This window comes from Colius striatus, chromosome 1, assembly GCF_028858725.1.
Source record: "Colius striatus isolate bColStr4 chromosome 1, bColStr4.1.hap1, whole genome shotgun sequence".
Taxonomy (NCBI): Eukaryota; Metazoa; Chordata; class Aves; order Coliiformes; family Coliidae; genus Colius; species Colius striatus.
The window spans coordinates 140,751,029-140,765,236 of record NC_084759.1 but is presented as its reverse complement, the minus strand read 5'-3'; the positions used below and the strand labels follow the sequence as shown (position 1 = coordinate 140,765,236).

Below are 14,208 nucleotides of genomic sequence, written 5' to 3'. Positions count from 1 at the left end.
CTCATCTGAGGAGACAGAAGCGGCAGAGCCCATCTGTGAAAGACTGACCACATCCCCCATTCCCTGCCCCTTGGAGCTGTTGAGGGGGGAGGAGGTAGAGATATTGGGAGCAGTGAGCTGGGCCCAGGAGGAAAGGAGGGATGGGGGAGGGAGATCTTAAAGTGCTGGTTGTAATTTTCTCATCATCCTACTCCCTTTTTGGTTTTTGTTCTGTTCTGTTTCTTGTAGGTAGTAGAATGAACTTTCCTTACTTTCCTCTCTAAGTTGAGTACTGGAGTCTGTTTTGCCCAGAACCATAATTGGCAGTGAGCCCTCCCTGCCCTTGTCTTAATCCACAACAACCTTGCTTATCTTTTTACTCCTGTTTCGCTGGGGCCTCTGCCAACCTAACGAGGGTGGTGGATGGGGGCCACTGAGCAAGAGACTTGTGGTGCTTCATCGCTGGCTGGGCAAAACCACGACATAGGTTTAACAAGTGGAAGTGTAGAGTCTTGCATCTGGGAAAGAATAACCCCATGTACCAGTACAGGTTGGGGAACGAACTCTTTAAGAGTAGTATAGGGGAAAGGGATCTGGGGGTCCCCTGGCAGAGGGGTTGGACTAGATGATCTTCGAGGTCCCTTCCAGCCCTTGAGTTCTGTAAAAGGTCATAAAGCAAGCACATCCAGAAACACTGATGATGTAATTGGCCTATTTATCTGCAAAATGAATGGCTGATCTTTATATTAGAAACTATAGTTCTGAACTTTCTATATTCAGGGAGATAATTCTGCAAGTCTAGATCTAATTCTATAATTTTTAACATCCATAGAGAAATTTTATAAATGACAATTACAGAAAGGAGAAAACTCTTTTGAAACCGTATTCCAAAATGTACTTAGTTTTTCTTTGTTTACAAGTAATTTTGAAAACACTTAGTACAGTTCTCTGTTTCAGGGATAATGCCTGAAAGACAATATTTTATCAATTTAGAAGTTTAACAGTGTACTGAAATGCTAAACTTTGGGATTTCAGAAGTACCTAAAATGAGATGCTGTCAACTCTCCCAGTAGGTGGCAACAGAAGGACCTCAGATCAGTACTTCTCCAGACAGATTATTAAAAAATGCTATTTTCAGAGATGTGTCTATTTTTAAGTAGAGAAAAGGTGTTTAGGTTTTGTATGGCCATCTCTCTAAAGAGCCTGATTTTGACAGTGTCATGAACAATTGGAGCTAATAAGTGGCAACTCCTCAACTCTGTTGTGTTGCTCTGGAGGTCACGTGTGGCAGAGCACCCAGTCCCTGTGTACATAAGAAGCCCTCTGAGAATGTCCAGACCACCCTATTTGCATGCAGGCTGTACATCATCCTGAGAATTATGGGCTAGTTACAAGCCTTCTGGCAGTCAGTACCAGCAACGCCACACTAGCACTCATGCCAAATTCACTTACTTGTATGTTCAGGACTCCATGACAGAGCTTTTTTATCACCAGCCTTGTAATGTAATTCACTGTCACCATCATCTACCAGTGTCACAAGGTAAAAGCTGAAGCAGGCAAGTCTTGACCAGACCACTGAACTATCAACTCTCCCCATGCAGGGCATGTCTCAAGCCTGTTCCACACAGGACAGAGAGATGCCTCTACAAGCTCACCATCTGCCCACATAGGTTGAATGCCAGCATCAAGCAAGATTTCTTTCTTTCTTTCCAAGAATCCAGGTCCAAGCCCCATCTGCCTTGTGTCACTAGGGAGCAGAATGTAGAGGCCAACCCTGGAGTCATAGAATCACAGAATGATAGGGGCTGGAAGAGACTTCTAAAGATCATCTAATATAGTCCCTCTGCTAAAACAAGTTCACCTTGATCAGGTCACTCAGGAATGCATCCAGGCAGGTTTTGAAACCTCCAGAGAAGGAGACTCCACACCCTCCCTGGGCAGCCTGTGCCAGGGCTACCTCACCCTCACAGGAAAGAAGTTTTTCCTTAAGTTTAAGTGGAACTGTTTGTGTTCCAACTTTTGTCCATTACCCCTTGTCCTATCGCTAGACACTACAGGAAAAAAAAAAGTGTTGCCCCATGATGCCCATGTTGTTGAAGTAAGTCAACTGAACTCACTAGTACCTGGGAGCACAGTCCCACACTGCTTTCACATTAACCTCTATACCTAAGCTGACCCCAGACAGCACAGATTTCCAGGACTTGAGTTCATGGATCATCTCAAGAATGAGTAGGTCGAGCACTGCCTGTAGTCTAAAGCACACTTGCAAAGGCCTTTTTTTTAGAAATGCAAGGATAAGAAAAGGAAAACTAATAACCTGGTCATGGCCAGGCTCTTCAAGACCAGTTGATTCTATAAAGATGGGACGTAGCCATTGTAATGCCACTGGCCAGAGACACTGCTCAAGACTCCATCACTTCCTGCTCCCTGAAAATTTTTGGCTGGTAAGACTGTTCAATGTGGCAACCCAACAGTGGTGAGTTCCAGGCTGGTTGAGTTTGAGTAGGTTGGAAAAAGGAATGATTAACACTGACTCCCAAAAGTGTTCTCACTGCCTGTTTCAGAAGAGAGGAGGGCAGCAATGTGCTAAGTTGCAAACAATTTAGTAATTTACAGACCTCTCTTAGGTTTTGTAGATGCTAGATCTGACATGTTGATTCAAAGAGTGCCTAAGAGGACTCAGGTGGATTACTCAAAGTATTTGCTGTGAGACTTTTCCCTGAGGTGACATGGAGCTAACAAGTGAGCACTAACATTTCAGATTGTCTGGAGTGCCAGAGCTTGGCTGGAATGTTATCAGCTCCACTGGAAGAAGAGCACTATAGCAACTTGTTCCTCAGTTTCAAAGCAATGATCTCATGGTTTTGTGGAGAAGTGTGGGACCCTAATTAAAGAAATCAGCAGACAAATTATAATGGGAATTTTTCCACTGTAAAAAATATTTGTGGCTCCAGAAATCTCTGTAGCTTTTTCCAGCCACAATCAGAGAGTATTGATTTGCAGGTTCAGAAAAATGAAGACTATACCAAAGTAAATGTGAATTTATAAAAGAACAGTATGAACTGCTTTATACTGTTAAAATGTGGATATGAAGGCACTCAGATGCTGGTTGCCAGCACTGGCAGGACAATCTACTACAATCATGTCAAAGTAGAACAACCTAAAATTTCAGAATCATATATTTAGATTTATACTAATTAAACATCATAACAAACAGCATGTTTATAAAGTCAGGGGATACATAATACTCAGACTTAAGCAATTAAGTGTGCCTTCCTCTTTGTTACCTAGGAGCTGCAGACATGAGAATTTCTCTGAGAGAAGCTGCTGCTTTGCAATGTTGAGTTAGTGCAGAAGGAGAAAACAATAAAGTCATAGAGGCAACTGCCCTAATTTGGTTTGAAAATGTTTGTGTGATGCCTGCCTCCAGCTAAGTCTTGCAAAAAGCACTGCAATGAGAATCCAATTTCTTTCTGTGTTTGGACAGACGAGTTAGAGTCTATGCTGAATGCTGTCCCATACGGCTGACAGCCCAGATGACTGTACACGGAAAGAGAAGCAACAAAAGTAAATTGAAACATTAATAGAGAGGCAACTGGAGTAAAACCAGAAAGAAGTCAGGCCGGCATTTGAAAGCACTGGTAGAACGTACTTCGGAATGGTAATTGTATTTACTTTCCAGTTCTCTGGGTTTTGCATTTTTTTTGGTCTGTCCTTCTCTTTCCTATTCATTTGCTCTCTTATGCCTTCTTGGTCTTCTGTATTGGAATTTAGGAGTGTTTTTTGTTTACACATGAACATCCTGGCAGAACAAGGAATCGGGATGGTACCTGTTGTGTAAGTGATGCACATGTTTAATACTCTGGTGCTAGAAACTATAGTGTCCGGTGTGTTACATGGCCACACTAAGATTTAATACTCATGCCAAACCAGGTGGGACTAATTGTGAAATATGGGCAACATCTTAGCCCTGCCTGTCTGGCTGTATTTGCATACAGGGGGTGACAGGGAGGGCAGGAGGCAGCAGTGCAGCGGGCAGAACTGCTGTGCCCATGACCTATTCCCCAGCGCACTGTGACACTGAAGCGCAGCAGCAGGTGCCGGGTGCTGGGCCCAGGCTGCCTCCCACCCTGCAGCCCGCAGCAGGGCTCTGCAAAGCCCTGCCACCACCGATCCGAAAGGGAAGGAAACGCCACTGGAGACACCATGGTAAGGGGCATGTGGGAACACCACTCACACAGGGACTGGAAGGATGGTGGGTGAGGAAAGGCAGGGGGATCTGCTACTGTTATCGGTCATTTGTGCCACAGAACCCCGATATCACGCAGCGATTGCCGTGTAAGAGGATGGGAAAGGAGCGTCAGAAAAACCCCACTGGAGCTGTAAGGCGTGGTGAACCAAAGTTTCCTTCAGCAGTTTCTATTTAGTTGAATTATAAGATAAATGAGATCTGAAGTCTTAGCTCTTCAGTACTTTCTGTCATGACTATATTTTATCAACACCGGTTCATTTTCATATGAGATAATTGTTTCTTTTAGAAGGAAACAAAAAATGTTACTTATCTTCATGCCTATTTGAAATTAATTGAGTCCCAATGGCTGTACTGTTCATATCTATCAGTGTTATACGTGTGTGTGTCTGGAGTGCATGAGTGGTTTTATATGTGTATTCATTTAAGTAAGAAAAAAGGGTCTTCGTTTGTAAGATTTGAAAGTTTGTTATGGAGCAGTAGAAATCTCTCAAAACCTCTTAGAATCTGAAAAATCATTTCACCTTGCATCTCAATTTATGTCTAGTGCTGAGTCTCATTTTGGTGCAGAGAACGATGTTATTTTCGGCGAGTACAGCTGCAGGTCCAAAATGAGAGCACTCACCTCGCAGGCAAGATACACACTTCCACAGGCTCCCCGTGCCTTAAGAGAGACCTACACTAGGCAGTATGTTTTGGGAAGAGTTGGAAGACTAAAGTCTGCCTTTGTAAAGTAAATATTTAAATCAGGTATTATTCTACTTTTTAAAAAATAGAGTCAAAGCTGTCTCAGGTTTAGTTCCACAAGGAACCTGTCCCTTTCTACTGTCTCTTGGTAGATAAAAAGTCACGTCCACATTTGTAAGACAGGTCCTGGTAAGTTAGTGATGGGATGTGAAATATGAGTTTAGAGTAGGCTCCAAATCTAAATACCATATAGAGATCAGTTTACTCTGCTTGTGATTGAAGAAGGCTCACTCTCTTCCCTGCTAAAAGCCTGACATCTATTTTAAAGCTGTTTACCATGCAAAATTAGAAACCTCTCTCTTAATGTCTTTGCTCCTCGTCAGAATATTTCCAAATTACTGCTATGTAGAAGAAGATGGGAGTTGAAAGCAGGAGCATGGCAAGAGCGCTGGCTCAAAAGGCAGGGTTGAGATACTGCTTCAAACCAGTGCAGCTTAAAGCTCAGTCTGAAAGGAACTGGTTCTGCAGTCTTCAGCTGTAGTCCTATACGAAGCTTTACAAGATTAACTTTCTACAGCAACATTCACTTGTTTCACCTGTGAAAAATGAGACCAATTTCTTCATTGATCTGAGGAAGAGGGCAAAGCAGCTCTTTAGGTTACAGATATTTCTTGAATTATGATTGTATTTTTGCTCTGAAATACATTCTTTAAAAAAGTCACCTGGCCTCATTGTCTAGTTTAAAAGGTAAACACTTGTTTGTTTGTTTGTTTTTTCTTGCTGCCAGCCTCATAGATTCACATTGGTATTTAAAAGAAAAGCAGGAGCCTGTCCTGCCCAACACCAGGGTTAATTAATATACCTTTAGTGTCTCCTGAATAATTCTCAAGATTGCAACTCTCCTGCAATTTACCAACCTATGAAGACTCATTGTCACTCAAATAAGTCAGCTACTTTTGCACAACTCAGTTGAGAAAAACAGGGTTATGCAAATACACTTGAAAACACGTAACACACGCTGCTGCATATGTATTTGCAGAGTTAGCAACTTACAAATAAGTACTGAATAGAAATAATATCTTTACTTGAATTAAATATTTAAATTGACTTTCCATATTGATTTGAACTTCTGAGGATGACTAACTGGGGCAGTGGTGACTTCTGAAATTACACTTGCCTCTGAAAAAATAGCTTTAGCTATGTTTCTAAAATATAAATGTATGTCAACTTCTAAAGAAAACATTGCTCCAGAGATGCTGCTGGTTACATATTCTGCCTAAGGATTTAGTTTTTGGGGAAGATGCAATTCACTCTGAGGTCACAGGATGATTTTTCAGGGTAAGAAGTTAGAGATTTTTATTTTGTTTTTAAAGTTAACTGGGCAAACCTGATATTAAGTCATTGGAAATCTCTAAATGTGAAAGTGCAAATTAAAAATGGGCAAGAACTATTCTCTGGCCTTGAAGCCAGGTAGCTTGGCCAGTTTCATATTTAGGCATCTGAATTCTCTTCACCTTTCCAAAGTTAGGCAGTGGTCAGTGAGCTGTCCACTGAAAACCTTTCTTGATGATGAGTTGTATTTTGGATAGTGCATAAGCATTGTCTCGAAAAGTATGAACTGGCATAAGCCAAAGCTGTGCCAGAATGTGCTAATTATCAGTCAACACAGATGATCACAGGCCGTTTATGTACTATGACCTGACCCTTTCTTACTCCCTAGTATAGACAAGGCCATTGAGGTCAGAAAGACTGAGCTCAGAAGTTTAATTACAAGTGCTCCAAAGCAGAAACTGAAACTGAAAAAGACCTTGTGTCTGAAAACACTCCTTAAAAAACTGTCTTTCCCTACACTCAGTGTCATAATCAGCAGGATTAACCAGAAGTATCTGCATTACAATTCTGTTTCTGAACTTACGAAATCCAGCACCTGGCCCCTCATACCCTATACTCTAAGTGTAAAGGATTTTGGAGCAGTTGCCCATTTTAGCTTAGTGTTACATACAGTGTTTTCTTTTTGTTGAAGGTTCTGTTTAATACAGAAACTATGCTCAAAAAAATGCAAATAAACACGCTGTATTGCAGCAACACTGCCTAAGTTATGCACCTGAACTGTAAAATTCATAGCTGCTCAGGTACTTGAAGACACGTTTGTTTCAACCAAGATAATCTGAAACAATTTCCTGAGATGAATATTACTTAAAGCAGTTCTCCCAAGCTTCCACTCTAGCCTGCTATCAGACGGTAAAAGGATCAAAAGTCATCACCTGTCTTGGGTTACATAAGGTTGAAGGATACCATATGGTTGTGTCAGGTTCCAGCCAGGAGTAAAAATAAACCATCTGGGATGTACTCCTCAACAGAACCAATCCATAAGAAAAAAGGTGGGGTTTTTATAACTGAAAATCTTTTTTTCCTGATGGTTTTCATATATTATATAACATATATTATATTCCTGTCTCTTTTACTAAATAGTGTAGCATACAATCTCACTTTTTAAGACTTATTCCGGTATCTGGTGTGTATATGCAAAGTCTCATTGTGGTCATGGGGTTGAACAAGCAAATTAAATGGTGACAGTGACAACTCACCGTTTTTTTGAAAAGTGATACACTGAGGGAAAATAACCACGAGGAAAAAGGAAGACTGTCATGTGCTGTTTCTTCTGACTCTGTCTCTGCTCTCTCCCCTTAGCGTGAGTGCATCTCTATTCATGTTGGCCAGGCTGGAGTTCAGATAGGAAATGCCTGCTGGGAGCTATTCTGCCTGGAGCATGGCATTCAGCCAGATGGCACCTTCAAGGATCTGCCTGATAAACTCAGCAGTGATGACTCTTTTACCACATTTTTCAACGAAACCCTCACTGGGAAGCATGTGCCACGGGCTGTAATGGTGGATTTGGAACCAACTGTAGTAGGTCAGTATAGAGATAAACCTGGAAAATGGAGAAGAGCTTATTCTTCTTAATATCACCATGGTGTGCCATCAGTCTCTATTGGAACCAAGCAGTACACCCTTTGTACCTCAGTCTGCCACTAGATAGCATGAAATGAATTTTCTTGTGACAAAGAATCCTTGGTTCTGTTACACGTGTTATAAACACGGAACAGCAGGATTCCCAGCAGTTTATCCGCCAGTATACATGGTTTATATGACTTCTCTTTGCACAGACATTTAACTTCTATTGTGACATTTTGCCATTTGAATTATGCTTTTCTGCAATTCAGATTCAAATTGGGACCATGGTTGTTTCCCTCCAGGAACAGAACGATTTCAAAAACCTGAGGTATCTAGGGGGACCTGATTTTCTTCACACTTTTTTTTTTCTGGTGACTTGTCCTCTTGCAGGTACAGGCTGTAAAGCTGACAAGTTCATGTGTCTGGATACAAGTCACACCATAAATCAACAGAACACAACAATGAAAAAATGCTTAGGAGACAGTTCCCTTCTCAATCAGCATCTGTTTTTTTGGGGGGTCATGACTTCTTGAGACCGAAAGCTTGCATCAATGCCAACAACAACCAGAACTTGTTGGCATTGGAGCACAACCATGCAGCTTCTACAATTTCTCTTTCTTGTTCAGATGAAGTGCGGGCTGGCACCTTCCGGGAACTTTTTCATCCAGAGCAGCTAATCACTGGAAAGGAAGATGCTGCTAATAATTATGCCCGCGGTCACTATACCATTGGCAAAGAAAGCATTGATGCTGTGCTTGATCGCGTCCGTAAGCTGGTAAGTCCCTGTGGCTTTGGAACAGCAGCTTGCATTGTACAAAAGAAAGAAGCACAGGACATGTATCTTGTGAACTACAAATGACACCAATGGTTCAGAAAAGAGATTGCAAGAAAGCAGTGGCATCATTACTAGTCCAAGAGAGAGATGACTAGTAGTTTACTTCCCAGCTGTATGCCTCTAAATAGTATTCAAAAGTGGTTCTGAATTCTTAATTGCTAACACTTCCCTAGAGCACCAATATTGATACAGAAGGATGGATTAGATTGTTCTACATTGCTGGTTTCAGTTAGATCAACAAAAAGAAGTGTGAAGTTTAGAGACCAGCTCTGCAGATAAGACTCCTATTTTTATGTCAAAAGTTGAGATAGGGAGGAAAAAAAAGGATGATTGTCACCAGTACTTTCTAAAGAAAATCTGACACAAAATCTGTGTAGTATATTGCTGATGATTGCTCTCTCCTACAGTTCAGGATAAGCTCTTGTAGTAGATTAAGTGTTCTAGTTCTTCTTCAGACCCCATTCTTTCACTTTTCCCACTGCCTTTCTAGACTGATGCCTGTTCTGGGCTGCAAGGATTCCTGATCTTCCACAGCTTTGGTGGGGGTACCGGCTCTGGCTTTACCTCTTTACTAATGGAACGACTCTCTGTGGATTATGGAAAGAAGTCCAAACTGGAGTTTGCCATCTACCCAGCCCCTCAGGTCTCCACCGCTGTGGTGGAGCCCTACAATTCTATCCTGACCACACACACCACCCTGGAGCACTCAGACTGCGCCTTCATGGTAGATAATGAGGCCATCTATGATATCTGCCGCCGAAACCTGGACATCGAGCGTCCCACTTACACCAACCTCAACCGCCTCATCAGCCAGATTGTCTCCTCCATCACCGCCTCTCTGCGCTTTGACGGTGCCCTCAACGTGGACCTGACGGAGTTCCAGACAAACCTGGTGCCCTACCCACGCATCCACTTCCCCTTGGTGACCTACGCCCCCATCATCTCCTGCGACAGAGCACATCACGAGCAGCTCTCGGTGGCTGAGATCACCAACTCCTGCTTTGAGCCCAACAACCAGATGGTGAAGTGTGACCCAAGACATGGGAAGTACATGGCTTGCTGCATGCTCTACCGTGGGGACGTTGTCCCCAAAGATGTCAATGTAGCAATTGCTGCCATCAAGACTAAGAGAACTATCCAGTTTGTCGACTGGTGTCCAACAGGCTTCAAGGTGAGTAAGGCTGCCATGAGCTTCTGTGTAATGTTCAAAAGGCAAGTTCAGTCTAGTAGAAATCATGTACTTAAAGTTTTAGATCTTGCTTGTTTTCCACTTGTGAAAGGAAGGAACATAAAAAAGATGTGAGCTCCTGGGGGATAGTGAGGTAGTCTGGAGAATGCAAGACCTTCCCTTGCTCGAGGAGGATTGTATTAGAGACCTGGTAGGCAAGATGGGTACCCACAAATCCATGGGTCCTGATAAGATGCACCCACAAGTGCTGAAGGAGCTGGCTAATGCTATTGCTAAGCCTCTTTTCATTGTTTTTGAATGATCATGGAGCATAGGTGAGGTGCCTGAAGACTTGGAGGAAGGTCAATGTCACTTGTCTTCAAAAAGGTCAAGAAGAAAAACTCACCTTCATCCCTGGAAAGGTGATAGAACAACTCATCTGGATGTTATCTTTAAATACACATAGAAAAAGATGGTTATCAGGGGGAGTCAACATGGACTCACCAAGGGGAAATCCTGCTTGACCAACCTGATAGCCTTCTGTGAGGGCACAACTTACTGGCTAGAGGAGGGGATAGCTGTGGATGTCAACTCCCTTGACTTCAGCAAGGCTTTTGACACTTTCTCCCATAACATCCTCATAGGAAAGCTCAGACAGTGTAGATTGGATGAACTGGCTGAATGACAGAGCCCAGAGGGTGGTGATCAATGGCACAGAACTGAGTTGGAGGCCTGTGGCCAGTGGGGTTCCACAGTTCTGGGGTCAGTCTTATTCAACAACTTCATCAAAGACCAGGATTAGAGGAGAGCATGTACCCTCAGCAAGTTTGCTGATGACACCAAACTGGGAGGATTGGCTGATTCCCCAGAAGGCTGTGCTGTCACTCAGTGGGATCTCAGCTGTCTGGAGAGTTGAGCAGAGAGGAACCTCATGAGGTTCAGCAAGGACAAGTGCAGAGTCCTGCATCTGGGGAGGAACAACCTCATGCACCAGTACAGGCTGGGGACTGACTTGCTGGAGAGCAGCTCGGTGGAGAGACACCTGGGAGTGCTGGTTGACAATAAACTTAACCATGAGCCAGCAACATTCCCTTGTGGCCAAGAAGGCCAATGGCATCCTGGGATGCATCAAGAAGAGTGTGACCAGTAGGTCAAGGCAGGTTCTCCTCCCCCTCTACTCTGCAGTGCTAAGGCCTCATCTGGAGTACGGTGTCCCACTCTGGGCTCTCCAGCTCAAGAGGGACAGGGAACTGCTGGAGAGAGTCCAGCACAGGGCCACCAAGCTGATCAGGGGAGTGGAGCATCTTCCTTATGAGGAAAGGCTGTGGAAACTGGGGCTGTTTAGCCCAGAAAAGAGAAGACTAAAAAGTGACTTCACTAACACTTTTAACCTCTTAAAGAGTGTTTGTCAAGAGGATGAGGCAGTACTTCTTTTCTGTAGTGTCCAGTAAGAGGACTAGGGGTAATGGACAAAAGTTGGAACACAAAAAAGTTCTACTTAAGGAAAAATTTCTTTCCTGTTCAGGTGAGGGAGCTCTGGCACAGGCTGCCCAGGGAGGGTGTGGAGTTTCCTTTTCTGGAGATTTTCAAAACCCGCTTGGACATGTTCCTCAGTGACCTAATTACAGTGAACCTGCTTTAGCAGGGAGGCTAGACTAGATGATTTCTAGAAGTCCGTTCCAATCCCTACCATTCTGTGATTCTACATGTTTCTATAAAACATGTCCTTTCTCCTTGGAGATGACCCATTGATATAGACTCCTAAAGATACATGTGAATAGAAATCTGAAGTGTACATGAGTTAAAATGTAAAGAAGTATTCATTTCAGACCTAAATTTTGTAGAAGCCAGTGAGTGTTCCCTCTGAAGCAACATCTAAAAGTAAGGAAATTCCAAAACTGATACAATTTAGAAAGGAAATGTGGATATGAGGGAATCTGTCAGTTAACTCTCTCACCCAGAAATATTATACAGCCTCTCCTCACTGGCTACATAGCAGTCTTGGGAAACATACATTCAGTAATAACATAGACATTAGCAACAGAACAACATTTGTCATACAAATAGCTGGTTTAAGAAGTAAAACTTTTAACTGGAAATTGACTTTCTGTATCATACTGTTTATGACATTTTTATGGCATTTGCCATCCAATAGTTTTGATTGTGGCACCACTCTACCCCAGCATCTGTAACTTTACTCACATTTTTTCAGCTCTCTGACTGCTTTCTGTTCTTGCCTCTTTACAACCATTTCTCATATTCCCGTTTCCAGGTTGGGATCAACTATCAGCCTCCTACAGTAGTTCCTGGTGGAGACCTAGCCCAGGTTCAGCGAGCAGTCTGCATGCTGAGCAACACCACGGCCATTGCAGAGGCCTGGGCAAGGCTCGACCACAAGTTTGATCTGATGTATGCCAAAAGAGCTTTTGTGCACTGGTACGTGGGTGAAGGCATGGAGGAAGGAGAATTCGCAGAGGCCCGAGAGGACCTGGCTGCCCTGGAGAAGGACTATGAAGAAGTGGGAACTGACTCATTTGAAGAAGAAAATGATGGGGAGTAATTTTAAAATACAGTTTGTTCCTAGTGAGCACAGACTTGTCTCTGTATCCCTGTATTGCATGTGTCTGACATTAAGTTACCTTTGTTTTGTATGTAATATACAGGAATTTGAAAGGAATCACATAGAGACATCTCTTGTTCCATAAATCACAGGGAAATTGTCCTGTAAGGTGTGATCAATTGTCATAATGCCCCACCACATCCAGCAATGCAAAAAGACTTGCTCTTCCTTGGACATTTAATGTAAGCCTCTTCAAGCTCTAACACACATGCTAAAACCACTACAGTTCAACATATGCAAGCTTGTAATGGAGCATAGTGAGCTGGTAGAGTTTTCAAAGTCCTCATTTGACCCTCACCTTTCGCTTGTTGACACATCAAAAAATAATGATCATGGAAAAACAGGCCCAGTGCTCTGAGCTTTATTATTTTCTCATTGACCTTCATCTGACTGACCTAAAAGGGTCACTTCACTCTTGTCTAAAAGATCATTTCTGATAAAGCAAACACTTCCTTCAGAAATGTTTAAGCAGTGCAACTTCTTAGCATTTTGGAGTGTTGCAAAATGAGTGATTTAGATCACTTAGAGAAACACTGTCAAAGGTGTTGGCAAAAGGGATTTTAACATCAATTTGTAAAAGCGCCCCTTAACAGAGACTGAGGGCAAGGTCCACTCTATTACTTACTACACGGAAGCAACATACAAAGAAAAATCAAGTTAGCATTGAGCTAGAATGATTTACACAGGGACTTAAGACACAAAAGGGTAAGGCAGACCCTCTCATTGAGTCTTAAGGTTTGGAGTGGACCCCTTTGCTTCCTAAACTCCTGACGGAGTTTAGTATCAGACTTGATCAATGATTTATGTCTAATAGATTTAGCTACATGGATTTCATTGGTATTAATTCAGGGTGTTATCAGTTGCTTACTGAGGATCTGTTGGGAATAAGGGGCCTCTCCACTTTGTGTAAGGAAGGATCTCTTAGTCTCTGGTAAGGAATGTCAGACCTTCAGAGCTGTCCTTGCTCAAAGGGAAATTACCTGACATGTAGTACAGCTGCAGTTCAGGGAGAACTCAAAATGAAGTCTTCCAATGTTTTGTCACCGGTAAAAGGTCTCTCTGCCTGGAGGAGCAAACTTGAAAGGTGTTCCAGTTCATGGAGAAATCACCACCATGCAGCCACACTGCCTAGTAGCAAGAGGTCAAAGAAGGTTCACTTTGGCTGGCATATTTATGGAATAAATGGGTTAGCTCATGGTCAAATTGCATACAATGAGAGAAATATACACAAGACTCCCTGTACCCACAACTTCCTTTGATCCTTGATAAATAAGTCTTGGTAAAACCACTCATTATTCATGAGCTAATCACATGATCAGTGATCCAAGCTTATATGTATGGGTGATCACTAAGTCACTCTGCTCCTTCATGGGTTTTACAGAGTTCTTGACGTGGCTATTGCTTTAGGCATTTACCTCCTTTGGAGCCTGTAAGGGGGTCAAATGCATCCATCACACTCCACCCTGTGACTACAGTCAATCCACTTTATCAACTCATAGCGTGATAGTATGGTTATGTCTTGCCTCTATGTCACAACTATGTGGCATATTGAAGGTCAGTGTAAGAACCCAGCAGTTTAAATGTCTATTATTTATATATTATGTTGGCATGCTTGCAGATCCACAGTAAGCAAATAGCTCTTAGTATAAAATACTAATTACCATTAAAATACTATATAAAATACTATTACTATTAATTACATTATTTACCCTTTA

At 42.5% G+C, this 14,208-nt stretch overlaps 1 protein-coding gene across 1 annotated transcript; it reads left to right on the top strand.

The window, feature by feature from the left end:
* Positions 1–7,786: 7,786 nt before the first annotated feature.
* Positions 7,787–12,433, top strand: LOC133627023 (tubulin alpha-8 chain). The gene is made up of 4 exons (XM_062009754.1): positions 7,787–7,829; positions 8,497–8,645; positions 9,196–9,876; positions 12,146–12,433. The coding sequence occupies exons 1-4, from the start codon at positions 7,802–7,804 to the stop codon at positions 12,431–12,433; spliced, it is 1,146 nt and encodes a 381-aa protein (XP_061865738.1). The 5' UTR covers positions 7,787–7,801.
* Positions 12,434–14,208: the final 1,775 nt, after the last annotated feature.